A 17,819-nucleotide genomic window follows, 5' to 3' on the forward strand; every position below is an offset into this window, starting at 1 on the left:
AACCATTCCAGTTCAAACACTTCAAACCCAGATCTATTGCATCCTAGGTGCGTAGGTACTTTATAAATTAAGTACCGACTCAATATATATATATCCTAAAATCCGTAATTATTGAGGTATTTTCAATGAACATAACATTAATAATTTTTGTGTACCTACCTATTATTCAGTTTGGAAAAAAATATTATTAAAATAATTAATTTTATTCTAAATAATTTAAAAAAAATCATTTTAGCAGGTAATAAATCCTAATGTATGTACTGGAAAACGTAATTATTATAAAAATGCCCCAATATAATGTATTATGTTGGCACTTTTCACAATTTTAAAATATTAATGTAGTTTAAATATTAGGTATAATAATTGTTGAGTTAATCTTAAATGATTATTAGACAACTATGTTTAACTATATAATTGTAATTCAGATGTAATATTGACGGAAACTACTTAAAGTTGTTAAAAATGAAAAAAAAATACAATTGGCCGAAAGCACTTCCATTGTATATTAAGTTTCATGATGAATTGCTGGAAACCTGATGTTCCACTCTTTAAAGTTGATAAACGAGTAAACAGAAATCTCGAAGCGAGATGGAAAAATCCATTTGGGTTAATGTTCGCGCGATTTTCCCGTTCCACCGGGTGGTCATTGACACCGGTCCGAGCGGACGCCGAATGGAAGGGCGCCGCGACACCGCGGACGCCCAAACAAACTTACACTGCGTGTATTTACCTTTGTGAAGCTTTATCTCGAATAGAATCGCTCTTTAAGTATTTTAACTGCCTGCAGCTAAATTTCGCTGTTTCAAACTCGTCGCACATTTAAATATATTAAATTATTCAGTAATATCAGCCTAAACTCTGTAATTTACACTAATAGCACCTGTACACGTGCATGGAATTACTGTCGGCAATAGTGCTTATTTTAAACTATCATGACAATAACTGTTTACATGTAAAGGTGCTAACTGTCTCTCCAATCTCATTCTTCAAGAATAAACGAGGCGCGATGTTGTCATTTTATAGTACCTACTATCCGACAAGTCGTGTTGAAAATCGGTTAAGCTCAAAATGAGTAGTTCGTTTTTTCACCGGCAGGTTCGCCACTATCGCTCTACTGCGCAGACGCAGATCGAAAATAATCTTACAGACCTACAAACTTATCTGGAGAATGAGATGGGGGAGCCACTGTCGAAAACTACACAATCGCGACTCGTAACTGGCAAAATCTGACATTCGAATAATGTTTTTCAATATGGCGTCCTATGGTAGTTCGTAGTTTTATTAAAAGAGTTTTTCCGTTGTTTTAACTTGTTTCAAAATATGTTCGCTATCTTTGCTCGATAATTTTTTTCTAAAGTCATTACAATAATTGTAATCTCGCTGAAAGTTTCAAAAAACAAAAGGTCTGGCTGTATAAAAACATTAAGCCAGCCTTTTTAACTTTATAGATACGTACATTTTCGTACATATACTTACAACTTTGTTAAGTCGGCATTTTCAGAGGCAATGCGGGACTCGGGATTTGTCTATTGAACTCAGGACAATCCCGCTCACACAGGGACGTTTGGCAACCCTGTTTACAGCAGACTACTACAAATCTTTGGATGTATTATAACTATATTTTACTTACCACCAAAAATCTATATTACATAGCAGCTCATGAGTAAATTAATTTATGGCAACATTAATGAAGGAATAAATGATATTATTTTTCGTTAGGTAGATATTACTTTATTTAAAAGACAAAACAGCAACACAGTAAGGTGTTATTATTGTTTATTATTTTTTAGTATTACTAGTAATTTTTCGCCAAGCTCGGTTTATTGTAAATGTGAAAAACTAACTATAAATTGTAAATTCTAATTTAACAATTCAAGATTTTTTATATTTCATTTAAATCGTTTTTCGACTCATGAATCGCTTTTCGGTATCATCAGACATACTCCGAGACACTAATCAAATTGACAATAATCAAAAAATTAAATAGCACATAGCATGAATTATTATATATATAGCCGTGTTGTTATTTATTTTAACTATGTATTCTATCAAAATTCAATACTTTTAAATCTACTACAGAAATCAATCAAAATTTCATTGCTAAAATCAAACGCATTATTTTTTTACAACAAACAACAAGACTGCGTAGTTACCTACCCACATTTATAAAACTATTGAAAACAACAACACAATTGCGTTCACTTTTGATTGCATAATACTGTTTACCTCATCATTGGATTATTTACCTTATTCAGATTTAAACAACAAAATATTTCCACGAGACTTATTCGGAGACGTAATAAAATTCTTCAATTGAGTATGAAAGTTCTTATTTGTTTACTCAAATTCTCCACAACTTAGGTACTTTCGTTATCGTAATGTAATAATATTCGAGTGCGTATTTTTATGTCTCGTAATACACTTACAGATTAACTGATAGATGTAGAGATATCGTTTTTAATTCACAGTATGTAATAGCTTGTTATTACAATAATAAAATTGTGATGAAAATACGTAATAGTGCCTGTATACGTGCATGGATTTACTGGAAGCAATAGTGAGTATTTTAAACTATCGTAGCAATAACTACTGTTTATGCGTCAATGACATTGAGCTACTTTACTAGCTGTTTTTTGGCGAATTTAAAAGCGGGCGATCCAGCTACTGCGATTGTGACGATGACACACAAAACTTTCTATTCGCTGAAAAGCCAACAAGCTAGCGACCATTTTGACAGAACGTAGTTCGTTTTATTACCGGGAGGTCGCTACTACGCTCTACTGCGCAGACGCAGTAGGCCCATACGCCGGCAACTTTTCTCGGTAGATTGTTTACAATCTGCTTGTTAGCTTGTTCGATTATCACACTGGGCGACTTTACAGGCAGATTGTAAATTCGCCAACAAGCAGCTCGTAAAGTAGCTCAATCTCATTGACGCTTTACACGTAAAAGTGCTGACTGTCTCTCCAATTCATTCTTTAAGAGTGAGTGAGACGCGATGTTGTCATTTTGTGGTACGATTTCGTACTATTTGACAGGTAGTGAAAATCGGTCAACCAGAAAATTCATTCGTAGTTCGTTTTTTGCCGGCAGGTTCGCCACTATCGTTCTACTGCGCAGACCAAAAAAATCATGCAGTCGTATGAAAATTCAGAAGCTTCAAAACTTGTTTGATTCATGCATGCAATCTTGCCAACTGCAGGATAATACATGTTTACCGATACATTTTCTTGTTATGGCCGTGATAATCCTTACTGTCAACAGTAAATCCATTATTATACATAATATAGGTACATCAATATACATATATAGTTAAATTCTGACAGAAACAACTGATGATTGACTTACTCATAGAATGGCAAAACTAGAGAGCAAATCAATTAACCTCGCGGTTGGCATTAATGTCGGTAAGTACCTACATAGCTTGTTTCCACGTCAATTACCCTAATGTACATAATCACGTCATCTTAGTGTCATGGAAACTGATAGCATAGCTATTAGAATTACCCTTTACCTACCCACACTTTATTACAGTCTCTCGGTGAGGTTTGTAAACATCGCAGCTATCAAATGAACCGATAATGAGCTCTAGAGGGATACTTAATCAATTCGATCAAACTGATTTCCCATAGGAGATAAAATTCCTCTACCAGGGGAAATTGGATAAGTGCTGTGGGTAATGTTAAAGTTTCTACCCACATTGTATTATATTATTAATTGTAAACGTATAAGCGGATTATTACTTATTCAATATATTTCGTTGATATTTTACGATTATTATATTTTTCGCCTGTTGTTTTATTATATAGGTCAGCGCTGTCTAACTTATTTTAGGCCGCGGGCCATTTTTTCTTCATTCTTTCATTTCGGGGCCAAAGAGGATGGGTAAATGAAAAGTCAGTTAATGTCAATTCAAAAGTTATTTTTTTATAGAAAAAAAAATCAAAAACAACACAATGTTGCCCGACGAATAAAACTAATTAGTCATATTTATTTATTTGTAACACAATATTTTAATTCTCATCAACAAATTTGTGTTTTTTTCAAGCTGGAAAAATTAAGCTGTATATTTCTTTGTTTTGAAAAAGTATTTTTAATATTTAGTATTATAATGAAATGTTTCCATATTTTACTGTTCGATGGGTAATTCTCTCCCCAATGTTTGATGAAAAATTTTCTATACAGCTCGCGGGCCGCAAAAAAATTTGGCGGGCCGCCAGTTGGACAGCGCGAGTGAATATAGAGCTTCTCCAGTATCAATTTTTCTCGGTCCTATGACTACATGCGAACCACATAAGTAGGGCCATGGTGGGGCCGTTAAAAAGGTTTCGATACTACACCATTACCAATATTTATATATTAAATCATTCGATACTTTTTCTTTAATTGAATTACCTATTTAAATGCTGATTGGTGATAACGATGTATTAGCATGTTTCCAATATTTTACCGATTATTAAAAGCGTATTGTTTTTCGAATTTTAAGCTCCAGATAGAGCATATAGATGCGAAATAGAAAATGATTTATTTTAATATTCTTTATTCGTTGTTTGCCAGGAAATAAATATATGTGGATATATCGTAAATAATATATCTATCAATAAAAACACTATTGTGCAGTTAAGTAGTCAGTCTGTCAAAAGCATCCAATCCTTCAGTGTAATCACTAATCACTAATCACTAATCAGTAACACGAACTATTTGTAATGATTAATGATGAACGAAATGTGTACAGAGAAATGGGGTAAGATTAAACTTTTGTATCTAATTAATGTTTTTAGTCGTAAATTTTTGTTGAATAGTCATCGAACGACCATATAAATTAAGTATTATATCATGATTATTAGGTACGCGAAAATTGTTTAATACCTACCTTGATGTTTTTTGCGTGTAGTATTTTGCAGTAGGTTTAATGATAATAAAATATTTGCGATTATTGGTTAAGATATTATAGGTATAAGGCAGTATTTAACCTGCCACATAATTGAAATACTTATTTATTATGTATTATTTTTTCATCGTGATCGTGATTTTCTCGACATCCCTATACCGACACCTGCACATATATTCTATACACAAGACTTCTATCGGCCGCTATCGGCAGCTATCGAGGGTAGTTTTTCATATTTCTGTATCGAAATATTAACACTAATATTTAATGTATCAATTATAATAGGTTAGTTGTAATTGTTACAATAAATGCTATGTTTTAACAGCACCTCTCTTGGCTGTGCAAAATTTTAGAGCGAGATACACAGTTTGTATATAATAGACGTACAGTTTGTTGTCAGGATAGGGACGTCGAGCCCCGACGAACTGGCTAATTTTGAAGTCCCACGATGAAAAAAACTAATAAAAACTAATAATTCACACCGTTTAACTAAAAATAATGATTATTGAGGATAGTTGGAGAGATTTTCTTATGCTTTGTGTAATATTGCATACTCAATTTGTGAGAAATACGTCAAATAAACGCCAACTTCATCTATCGCTACCCATTGAATTAGTAACAGGTACTTAAATAATAATTGAAATATATTGTTATCCCTTTATACATGTAGGTATAATGTACACCGAATGTTACCAGTTATAAGGCCACCATTAAATCATCGCTGCGCTGCATCAAGGATTTAAAATAATTTTATTAATATTATAATTTATTATTATAATTTATTTTATTAAAACCGGCATATAACTCGTAGAGTAGGTTGCAATTAATTGCTTGTTGACTTTCAAATTATAGTCTTTAGTGTTCTTTTTTTAGTGCCTACGTTATCAAATTATAATATCAGTATGCACGTTTACTAAATGTGAGTACATATAAATGACCCCGAATTATTATACTATAATATAATATATTCTGATATTCTAATAAAAATAACCCAATCTTTCACAAATTTCATGTTACTCTTTACATAACCAGCCATATTATTATGCAGTAATTTTATTCTTTATTTGAATATTTTTAATTGTCTATTTATATTTATTTGGGTGTTGAACATAATATTTAGTAGTTATCTACCTATTTATTTTCCAGCCAAAAATACAAAATACTTTATACGCATTTAAATTTATAATACTTATCCAGTTGACGTTCACGTTTGTGTCATCTTTCTTTCACTTGCTACAAGCATGATACAATATTATTATTATCATTTATTATCAGTATCACTAATAAAAGTAATAAATAATCATACCTACACACTTTGTATAATATAGTACTACTGACCGACCATATCTAGTTTATTAATGCTACGCGATCTTTGGATTCATTAATCAGAAGGGTCACAGAAAATAATTTATATAATGAATGAAGTGATCTCAATATTATAACAATTAGCACATACCCAGTAGTATTTATACGGATATATTAGCGTCTACGAGTATATAAAATACAAAGTATGTTTGTTTATTCCTTCCATTTTTGAAAATTTATCACAGATTAAGATAACGTTTGCATATTTTGGATTCGATTTTAAAGCTGTCAGAATTATTTTCTTTTTGACATACCGTACAGTCATTTTGATATTGAAATGTAAAAAAAAATATTATTGTTTTGGCAAACAACTTCATGCGAAGCCGGGGACTTCAGTTTGTTTAATAAAACAAGCTTTGCTTATTAAGAATCTGTGTAGGTACTATGATTGCATTTGTCAATTTCTACGATATGGGGAACTTAGGTTATAGACATTATTATTTTCTGGGTGGACCCTCTCATACAGCTCGGGGTGGACGTTGACCGTCTCGAGTTGACTGTTCCATTCTGAGCGGTCTTCCATGCACCTTTATGTTGATTAATCATATCAAGTTTTTCTGTAGTTTTTTAACCATTGAATACTCGTGATCTTCCCATTCTTTAAGTTATCATCAGCATTCTTGTAATTATTTATATAAGATCGAAATCAAATTATGATTATGTAGATTAAAACGTATTTTCCACCCATCGTATTGTGATGCACCAGGCTTGGCTAGCTCAGCCTCTGGCTGGTGGTCAACAAATAGAGAAGGTCTTAGGGTGTGTGGGGTCTGATAAGGTCACCACTTTCACAATATATTTTAACATGGATTTAAACACAGTTCGATATTTTCATTACACGCTATTTTAATGGCTAAGCTTCCATTTATAATTATGATATAAATCTATATTTAATATTTATAATTATCATTTTTTGTGATCATGACTTTTGTCATCGACAGCTCACACTGGGGGTCGTTATATCCGTCAGCGTAAGTTGTGGGACTTTAAAACATTTTATGCATCAGCTCTGCCAATAGATATACGTAGGTACTTATTGAACAGAAGGGTTGACTAAAAGACTAAGGCCAACATTTCGGGGTCACGTCACTATCCAATAAATTTTTCCATTGCAAATTGACTATGTTGATTAAATTTTAAACTGTGATATTTGTTATTTTATATTGCATCAATTTGTTGAAATCATAAACTTAGTAGGTACCTAATCAATAGGTATAACCATAGAGTGTACTTTTGATTGAAACAACACTAAAATGATTGTTTTGCATTTGAAATACTTTACCTCACAAAGCACATATGTAAATAATATAAAACAAAGTATCTACCAAGATACCTAGATTAAATTATATTACATAATTATTATATAATAAAGTGTTAATGCAATACTTTTTTTAGAATAATAAAAACTATCTAATGATTGTTAAGTTTTCTCCGTTATCGATAATAATGTTGGTGATTTTGGCGGGAAATACGGTAAGTATCTGTAGAAAAAAGCTGCAAAAGAAAAATTAAACAAGTACCTACTCGATTGCAAAAAAAATATCGCGGCGATAATGGCCTGTAGATGCTCTTGCACGTCGGGCATTGCCTTCTGTAATTATAATAGGGTTACCAACGAGTTTTATCAACATTGCCTACGTACTTAGTTCTAAGTTATAAGTGGTAAGTATCAGTTAGGGAATGCCATCCCGGACAGAATATTTTTCAATTTCAAGATTACAGAAACGTTTTCGGAAAAATACTCGCCTTCATTGTAAAATTAAATAGGTATTTGACACCGTCATGTCGGTTATACACGCCTTTAATAATGTTAAAACTAAACACACCTCCCTCATCAATAATTGGAAAATATCGACGGATTGTGCACCGTATGACGATTTTCTTGTTGTTGAGGCAACATCCAGATTCGGTATACTACTGGTATTGAAAGACCTAACCTAACCAGCAAGTGTATCTGTAATTCCATGGCTATTCCTATTCACCCTTCCAATTGGTAACCCCACTAAGCATCCCTTCTAAATGATTTAACGGAATACGAAAACAATTTGGGATTGTTATAAATAATTAAGAGTTTTTTTCAGCGAAATGAGATTGCAATTGATGCATACTTTAATTTCTCAATCATCTTACCTCTTGGAATGGATTATAATATTTTGACTAAAATCATTTATATATCACCAAAATATTGTAGTATTACTTACATATTATCACTTTTTCTGTACTAGAAAATCTCCTTACATCGTTTAAGATCTTAACTTTCCCAGCATTTCTTAGAATGAGATAGCTTTTTGCAATTTCGAGAATATCGTTATCCACCATTACTTTACAATATAATTAATAATAATTGTAGATACTATTGGTAAATTCTGAATTTAAATCTATACATTTTTGTATGAAAATGACTTCAGACAATTGTGTTGTTCCGCTATAAAAGTTAATTTTTAAATAAATATGAAATCAAGGAGATATCTCCATAAATTCAAATTTAACAATGTATGGGAGACTTCAAATAATCATATCTCGTGAATTAAACCACGCAAACACCTCACAATAGATGCGTTGATCCAATAGTAAAAAAATCAGTTCTCCAGAACATGCCGTTTCGGAGCCTTTGAATTCATGAAAATCGTTGAATGTTTTATGAATATATTGTATGTATACAGATTCAGTAGCGGTAAGTATGTCTGTATGTTTAGCTTTAAATCGTTGCTATGAATCATGCTACACAAAACTTTGAATATTCGCCAAGTATTGTCAAGCTTTTACAATAATAATATGTTAATGGTTATTCTAATGTCCTCCCCGACTTGGCGAAAATAGGAATGCCTGGGAAACGTGAAAAATACTAAATTGTCATATTATTTACAAGAGCACGTAATATGCGGAGGAACTATTTGTGTGTTATTACTTATTACTAATAACACTATAGTTACAGCCAGTCATTGTTTCCATAAACTTTCTAATTAACTATTAGTCAAATAATACATCAATATCGTCTGATAGATTTTACCGACTTTGATAATTATTTCCGCTTTAATAAAATTTTACTAATTAAATATTAACTATATAAAGTTGTTGATATCGACTTTGAAACTAAGCCCTCATTATTATGGATAACTTACGTGCTTCGACTAGCATCTAAAACAATAATATTATGAGTTTTTATCAACCTCAATATCCGGAATATGCGAATTGGTTAAACCCGGTTATTTTTTATTGTAGTGTTAGTCTAGGTTATTTTAGAAATAATTATTTTATAAAATTCTCAACCCTGTTTACCGGAGCGATAAAGCTTTGACCTTGCCAAATTGTTGACGTCTGCTCGGTAATGTTTTTTCTCTGGCCGGTTCATCCAGTAACATAATAATTCTCTTATATTAGCATCGCTTTTATTATCGTCGGGTGCTTATCTTTTCTTTATAGAACTCTTTTAAGTTTAAGATACAATACTGAAATGTTTGGTATGAAGTCTGCGAAGAAGAATGCGAAATGCCAGCTGGTCATTTTTTATGGCGAACGTATTGATTAGAGCGACTGCTAATCTAATTTTAATATCCACTTCAAATTTGGTTTTGCTAGAGCCAGAGGAAAGGTATGGGTATTAATCCAGAGAAATAAAAATATAGGTATGCACTGCGGTGTTTTTTAGTAAAAAAAAAAAAATAGGCAGTACCTGTATCTCAACGATTTCGTTACTTTTTCGATTGGAAAGGTTTATACTTTTTTCTAGTATGCTATTTTTCTTTAGCGTAGTATTAATACCAACTGCTTATCACGAGACATAATACAAAAAATCATGTACATAAATAAACGAAAACTTTTAGTTATTGTTCGAATAGAACAGAATATTATGTTGATTTGCATAGTGTGCCGTGAGGAGAAAAGGTTTTGAAGCACTGCACTGTAGTATGCAGCATTTTGAATACACTTATTGTTCGAATTAATTATTATAACTGCCAATTCTTGGTGGATATAAATATTTATTAATCCGCATAATTTAACATAACATTGTTAACTTATACAAAAAAAATCATTGCTACATACAAACATTTTAGTGATTAATACATGAAAACTATACAATATTCCAAGAATGTTTGTGATAAAAAAATCAATTTCATTTAATTTACCTAACTTCACAGAATGAAATACATAAATAGCTACATAATTGTTATTATATGTCATAAATGTCGCTAAATAAACCTAAATGATATTATTACAAGTATCCTGCATTACTTCGGTTGAGCCTGAATGAGAAGAGAGCTTCTCTTTCGCAATATGGCGCTGCTAATTTAGGTACTAAATGCTAAATACGAGTAATAATTGTCCAACGTGTAAGTCAAGTCACAATAGCCAACCAGTTCAACTGAAGGTCAGACTGACTACTTTCGGTAGCTGCTCCTTTTCAAAATTATCAGAGGATGTGATCGCCATCCTGCAATCAATCAAAATATAGTCGATAAGTTTAAATACATAAATGTTGCATAAATCATTTTAGCTCAATTCAATGGATATATTATTAATGTGTTGGCTGATATCAAACGTCGTAAAGTCCACTGAATGTCAAACTGAGAAAAATGTAGTTAAAAAATGATTGCAACATGTGAGATATTGTAAGATAATTTTAATCTAATACCCACTATGGCTACAAGGAAGTCCTGAAGGTATTCCTTCGGTGCAACATTTATAAAACATGTTTTTATCTTGGACTTTTAGATAACATATAGGTGGACTTAAATAGTTTTGATAAATGATATTATTATAGAAGTGTTTGTATTTAATTCGCATATCGCCAGTCAAAACAAATCATTATCTGAATTAAAAATGATTATTAAAGCTGAATCAATATTAAAATCTAAGTAGGTCAGCTGAAAGAGAAGAAAACAATAGATACTTAGCAATAAAATTGATAATCCTTTCATTTTGTAAGTTATGTTATGATTATGTAACAAATATATGTACAGATTGGTACATATGCCAACAAGATTGCTATTATAATGTATTATGGAAAATGGCTATTTGATTAGTTGCAGAAAGAAGTATTTAATATAGTAAAGAAAATAGCATCATTTATAAACTTATTAGTTATTACAGCTGATATTGTATAATAATTATATCAATGTGGTCAGCTTACGATTACATTTATCCAATATTTACTTATTTCCTGCCCTATTTTGTTGAAATTTAATTGCATCATGCTATTAAACTTTGGCTGATAAAAATATATAAGCGGTTTTATGTTGCTTCAAACCAGAAATCGATATGTTTTTCACACTTATGTCTTCGAATGATGTAGGTATCTATTATTATTGATATTACATTCCTAAAAGAAAGGTAAATTCTAAAATTAAATAAAAACGTAACCTCTACGGGGAAAAAAAAATCAGAAAGAGAAAAGGGTCTACGCTGAGAGAAATTTTTGCATATTAAATCGATACTTATGTACTATTATGATCATGGCCCCCACAAAGGGGGGCTGACGGGGCTTTAGCCTGGGGGCCCGGGCTTAGGAGGGGCCCGGCGTAGCAGGTCAACCAGTTAAGTGAGATAAACACATCGTAAATTTATAAGCTCTAATAGTAAATCTAAGCCAGATAGTATTTTATTTTATAATTATATTGAGTGTTTCCTGATTAATAAAAATGATTATTTATCCAACATGGCGAAGGGTCACATGTAACTTGGCTATCACAAAAAAGGGTCGCGATTAGTGCTTCATAATAAGATGCTGAGTGCCGACAACATTCAAGCTGATTTATTTAAAATACCAAAAATCGCTAAAAATACACGACATACCCTTTATTTTCGTTTTCACATTAAAAATACACGGAATTCCGGGAAATATCATTTGGAAAACACTACTATAGAACATTACACTGCCCTTAACCTCAGCGATACGTTGGGGGCCGTCAAATATCGTGGCCTGGGGGCCCGCTTCAGGATGTGGGGGCCATGATTATGATCTCAGGATAACTTAAAACAAGGTTAAGACACACTTTAATTGTAAAACAATTAATTATTAACAAAACGTAAATAATTTATTTCCATTGACTTGGATTGGATTGCATCTTCGCCCAATTAATTCATCACTATCGTTTGAAATTGTTTAGTTATTCTTAAAATTATCAAAGATCAGGACATTTCTATTCAATTCCTAATTTATTAACCGAAAATATCACAATCTCGAGAAATTGATTGGTGAAGCGGTGATGATTTCAAATCGGTACTGCAACATGTATTATATTATACATTAATATATTCTGATAGTTTGTATAATTTAAGACATCGTTTCTAGTGTGATTTGTGAAACATTGTCGATGTAGATATTAATATTATACGTTTATATTTCATAATTTTCGACAAGTGTTACAGCAAGAGTCGCTATACTATGATATTACAAGTAGTGGTCATATTCTCTAAATTAATATTGAAACAGGTGGATTATAATATCATAATACAATTATTAATATTCCAAGAATTCGCTGAAATAACAGAACTAAACAGAATTTTTGTTTATTTAATTTTCTGTTAATTTTTGGTGGAAGGTTGGATATGTCTTATGTCATAAGTCATAATATACCTAACACCTAACCTAACAAAGGTAAATGGTTTTCTTTATAACAAAATTTTAATTCATGCATTTGTACGTGAGATTCACAAAAAAACATAATCGTGGTTGGTTTCTACCTACTCATCGTTATGAATTATGATTCATATTTTAAGCACGCCATGTTGAGTATTGGGAAAATCCTATCAGATATTCACCGTAAAAATAAATGTATAAACAGTTACTTACATTTGAATCTTTAATTTATTATTTTAGGCACGAAATTTATGAATCAGTATTTCGCAATATATTTTTTTACGATGTTGCTAGCATTTCAATTCTTATGAAACTTAGGTACATTATTCGCTAGGGGGAAAATCAGTGAAATAAGAAATTATTATAGCGTCGTGTTGATAAGACAATGGACGTGGAGATAACTCTTGCTATTATACAAAGTTAGCAATAGTTACAAGAATTAATTGTGTAATTACGTATATGAATAATCGTCTAGAAATTCGTAGACACTCATAGCATAGCAGTTAAACGTACTAAAACTGAGATTACTGTCAATGCTAGCGGTATTCAAACATTCTCAATAGGCGGCGCCATAAGTATATAAAGATTTTTTGATGGCATCCTAACGTCTGAATAAAAACAGTGGGATGGTGAGTTTGTTGTTTACCACGTAGTTTCACACATTTTAGAATCAAAATAGACGCATCCAACCTAATTCCCGAATGTAATATGCGAGATAATGGAAGATGATTATGTGGTAGCATATTTATATTCATTAAAAATTCCTGAAGTTATTCAATTTTTCGAATTCACATCGACTGCTGACTAGATAATTACTTTTTAATTACCACATTTATAATACTTTGGACGCTGAAGACGCACATGCGCGTAATGACCAGGCGGCCGATCGATGTAATTAACGTGCATTTTAAAGGTGCTAATAAACAATCATTATATAGTCAGCGGCGAATGAGATAATAGCATGCTAATTATATCGAATGTCCGCCTAATCGTTACGCGCTGGGCGCGTCTTTAGCGTCCAATGTATTAGCAATCCTTCGATCTATACTGTCAGTAAAATAATAAAAAATCTGTATTTATTACTCTCTCTTTCGTCATTTAATATATTCGTTATTTATTATTAACTTATAATGAAATGGATATATTAACTTGAATGCTTACGTAAATGTACCTAATAACAATCTAATTAACATAACATAAAGATATTAAAATGCTAGAAAAAATCGGCCACACTTACCTTTATGAAATAGTTTTTAGTTTTATCATCTGTTTGGATCGATAATGTTTTATATTGCCTGAAAAAAGAACGTAATTCTAGAAATAAATTATTAAGACGGAAATCTGCAAAAACTATTATGATTAACGATATTTTTTTTTAATAAAACTTAGTAGTTAGATATAGAATACTTTTCAAAATTTGCGCTCTAACGTTTTGCCGCGTATCCGTCGTTTCAGAGCATCCCCGTGTCCCAGCCCCTGCAGAGGAAGAAGTCTTTACCGGATGTGCAGGCGCTGCCCCGCGCTACGGACGCCATGTCCCGGGAAGAGGTCTCCCACTTGGGATCCGCCAGGCGCGAGGAGCTGCGCCGCATGGCCGACGAGTCCGAGCGGCTGAGGGCCAATCCATTGCTATATCTCGTCAGCCCGCAAGTCAAGGTACGCGACGAACACCTCCTCAATACTTATGAGATCTTGTTATCTATAACATGTTAAGCGGTGTTTCACTGTGCGATAAATGTTTTAGAAAATCGTCCCTATAATGTGAAAAATGTCAAGTCTACATAACCTTACCTTTAAATACGAGTAGTAAAATTGTAAGTATATTAGAACAAGAAAACTAACGAAATATATTGTGTAGGGTATATAGTTATTTTACTTACATGGTGTTTCTCCATGAAAAAAAGGAAACAGAAGCTTTTCTTCAACGCCTTTCGTTAAAACATGCGTATTTTAGCGCTATCGATCTGAAATGTTCGTAAATGATTTACTACTTGCAATCGTGCAATTAACTCAATCTTTATTTTAAAAAAATGACACAATAATAATAATTGTATAATATTGTTAATGAAACCGACATGGTAAAACTCCAATATAATTATTGTTTCTTAAAACAAATTGTTCGTGCATTTTACAAAATTCAGTTTTTATTTTGACACATCTGTTAGGATATAAACTCATTTTCAGAAGTTGGTTATGTAAACTTAAAGCTAGTAACACCAATATCTGAACAAAATAAAATTAATAAAAACATATTGAGTTTATCTTGAAGCTATAAATGCAAATAAACAATGCGCATCTACGTAATACTTAAATGTATCATTATGTGATAAATAAGTGTTTTTTGATGATTTAAAACGTAAGTACGTATATATATTTTTTAAATAATATATTTATGTCGAATCGGCTTGTCTATGGTATAGCAAAGTGTATCATTAAATTTTCTTTGGTAGTTGATTCATATTTTTAATAACGGAAATTTCCTCGTTGAACTGTCAACTTGTTATTAGGTCTATCCGATTCATTCAACCGACACGTCATTCACAACGAAGAGTACCTACTCGAGAGTTACGGTTGGTTTACAAAATACAGGACCCGAAAGGTTAAGGACTTCCAACGTACAACAGCCAACCTACGCGAAATACGAATTATTACGATCGTAACCGACGAACTGTAGAATCCGAGTGGAAATCGTAAATTATAAATGAAAGAGCTAGTACCAAACCACTCATTTTTTTACTCGTACGTATTATACAAGTGTATATTCGACTAGGTGGAAACTCCTTTATCATATCTTTTTTATTAATCATGTTATAGAAAAGCGTAGATATTTTATTTAATGTCCTATAAACTTATGAAACTTACTTTTCAGTTTTTTATTCATGGAAAACTGTGACACTATGTCCCTATAACTGTTTATTTGATCAGAAAATGTAAGATATCTATCCTATCTAATCCTATACAAGAACAGTAACAATTCATAGTTTTATCAAAATTTATGTACGATGATATTCGATGAACACTCCGAATTCTGGGTAAGAGGATATATAAGTATCTACTAGATAGTAGATACATATCTTATTTTCTCGATACGCAAGTATGGCTTCCTTCTACGAATTCTGTCCCAATTACTCGCCGAGATGCTATCGACCTTTTGCCTTCGATAATTATATTCTTACTTTGATCTCATAATTTTTGGACGGAAACTCGAATATTGCCGACAAAATGATAACTTGAGTGATTTTAAATAAATTGCAGTACGCAATCCATATGTTTTTTTGCGTTGAAAAATGATTCTATGAATAATTAGTAGTTTGATAGACCGATTTCTCTTTAATCTAAAATTATTATTAATAACACTGAAACGGAAATTTCAATTTATTATTATTTTCAGCACGATTATCGATCCGTGATTCCAGTTATCAGTCACAAACCATGTTGTGTATAGGGATTGTAAATAATTGTAATCAATAATCATATATTTGAGAAATTTTCGTGCCCAGGTGTATAACATTATTCGCCGTCATTTTTGATTCATGTCAACATTCCGGAAACCAGCGGGAAGAGACAAGTGGTCAACATTTGCCAAAGTATCTACACCTGTTCACATGGTACCTATGTCAAGTGTCCGAAAGTGACATTCAGTTGATTCCGTCTTTAGTAGTTATGTATTATCAGTGACGTCCCGAGGGGCTAGGCAGATTGAGCGTCGCTTGGTGGCGGCAGTTGTTCAAGGGCGGTAAATGACGAGAATCATTTGGTATATATAGAAATAGCTACCTAAATTTAGTAATAACGAAAATATCATAATTAAAAACTCAGGTCACTGGTTGGAAACAAAATGTATTAATTAACATAACAAGTTTAATTTTAGTTTTATTTGTCGGGTTTGCGATGTCTAGTTAACTTCCGTTGCCCTTCGACATATTTGGTGACCAGAAACGACATGTGCAGATTTGCGAATAATTACAGTCTGATTTATTAACAAGTGCGCACGGAAGTTACGTTGGCCGTCGAAACTAAGGGTGCACTGCCCTCTTACTGAGCGTCCCACCTACCGTTTCCGGTCCACGATTTTAGTCTGTATCAAAGCGTCACGCCGTCATTATATCGTATTGCCAAGTTTTGTGAAGAAGAAAAGCGACACGGATCGCCCTTAATTCCTCAAGACAGAGCAAATTAATGTATCGCAAAAATGACATGTAAAAAGCCACTGTATTCTCAACGTCAAAAAAATCCCGACTTTTGGGGAAAAATATTTATAAATTTAATTTTGTATTTTTAGTGCCTACATATTTTGTTATTAATCCACGGTATGTTTATCCATGCAACACATTTTTTAGTTATTGTATAATAAAAATATAAGCATTGACTAGTTTAAATGATCAAAAAAAATTGTACTTTATAGAAATACTGAATAATGAAATGTCATTTCATATTGATTTCCATAGAAACGCAAGTATATATTATTTAATAATTTAGTTGCTAGAACCCCCTAGCAACCAATAATGGTATCGAAATAACTTTTCATACAAAACAGAATTAACTAAAAATGAATTCAATTCTACTTAAAGATGGCTAAAAGTATCAAAAAAATGCATTGGCATCGTGTTTTGATATATTCTAAAAGTTTCAAATGTCTAGATAGTCGGGAAGTTAGTTAAAAATCGATTGCAAGATTTGTACCGGACAAACAACCACCGGAAAAATAAGAATACGATCTAAGAAAAACGTTAAATAAAATGGGGGGGGGGGCATTTTCTCTGTCTTTTATTGTTTCACGGCATGTATTGTTATCTAGTTAACCGTTTCAATTAACTAACCCGGTTTACTGATATGATTCTGTTATTTTATTAGTTATTATGTCAATCGTCTTGTCTGAGCAACCGATGCAGTGACGTCCCTAGACAAAATGCCGCTCCTGGACAGCGCCAAAATGCCGCCCCATGTTTTATACAGTATTTTTTTATCATCCGTGCACGTGTC

At 32.2% G+C, this 17,819-nt stretch overlaps 1 protein-coding gene and 1 long non-coding RNA gene across 2 annotated transcripts in view; one reads left to right on the forward strand and one right to left on the reverse strand.

Annotated features, from left to right (window-relative positions):
- The window catches only part of LOC147065869 (uncharacterized), a 47,210-nt gene that overhangs the window by 22,357 nt on the left and 7,034 nt on the right, over positions 1–17,819 (forward strand). Inside the window, exon 2 of the mRNA XM_085955617.1 lies at positions 14,292–14,492. Within this exon, the coding sequence (XP_085811743.1) occupies positions 14,292–14,492 (201 nt within the window). The remainder of the gene's footprint in view (positions 1–14,291; positions 14,493–17,819) is intronic.
- On the reverse strand, positions 10,222–14,487 carry LOC147065870 (uncharacterized). Its single transcript, XR_015071621.1, has 3 exons — positions 14,266–14,487; positions 14,074–14,131; positions 10,222–10,688 (listed from the first exon to the last, which is right to left on the reverse strand). It is a non-coding gene; the product is annotated as an uncharacterized LOC147065870 (long non-coding RNA).

The sequence above is a fragment of the Rhyacophila brunnea genome, unplaced genomic scaffold, assembly GCF_057557595.1.
Source record: "Rhyacophila brunnea isolate RB1 unplaced genomic scaffold, BYU_Rbru_1.0 scaffold_5, whole genome shotgun sequence".
NCBI lineage: Eukaryota > Metazoa > Arthropoda > Insecta > Trichoptera > Rhyacophilidae > Rhyacophila > Rhyacophila brunnea.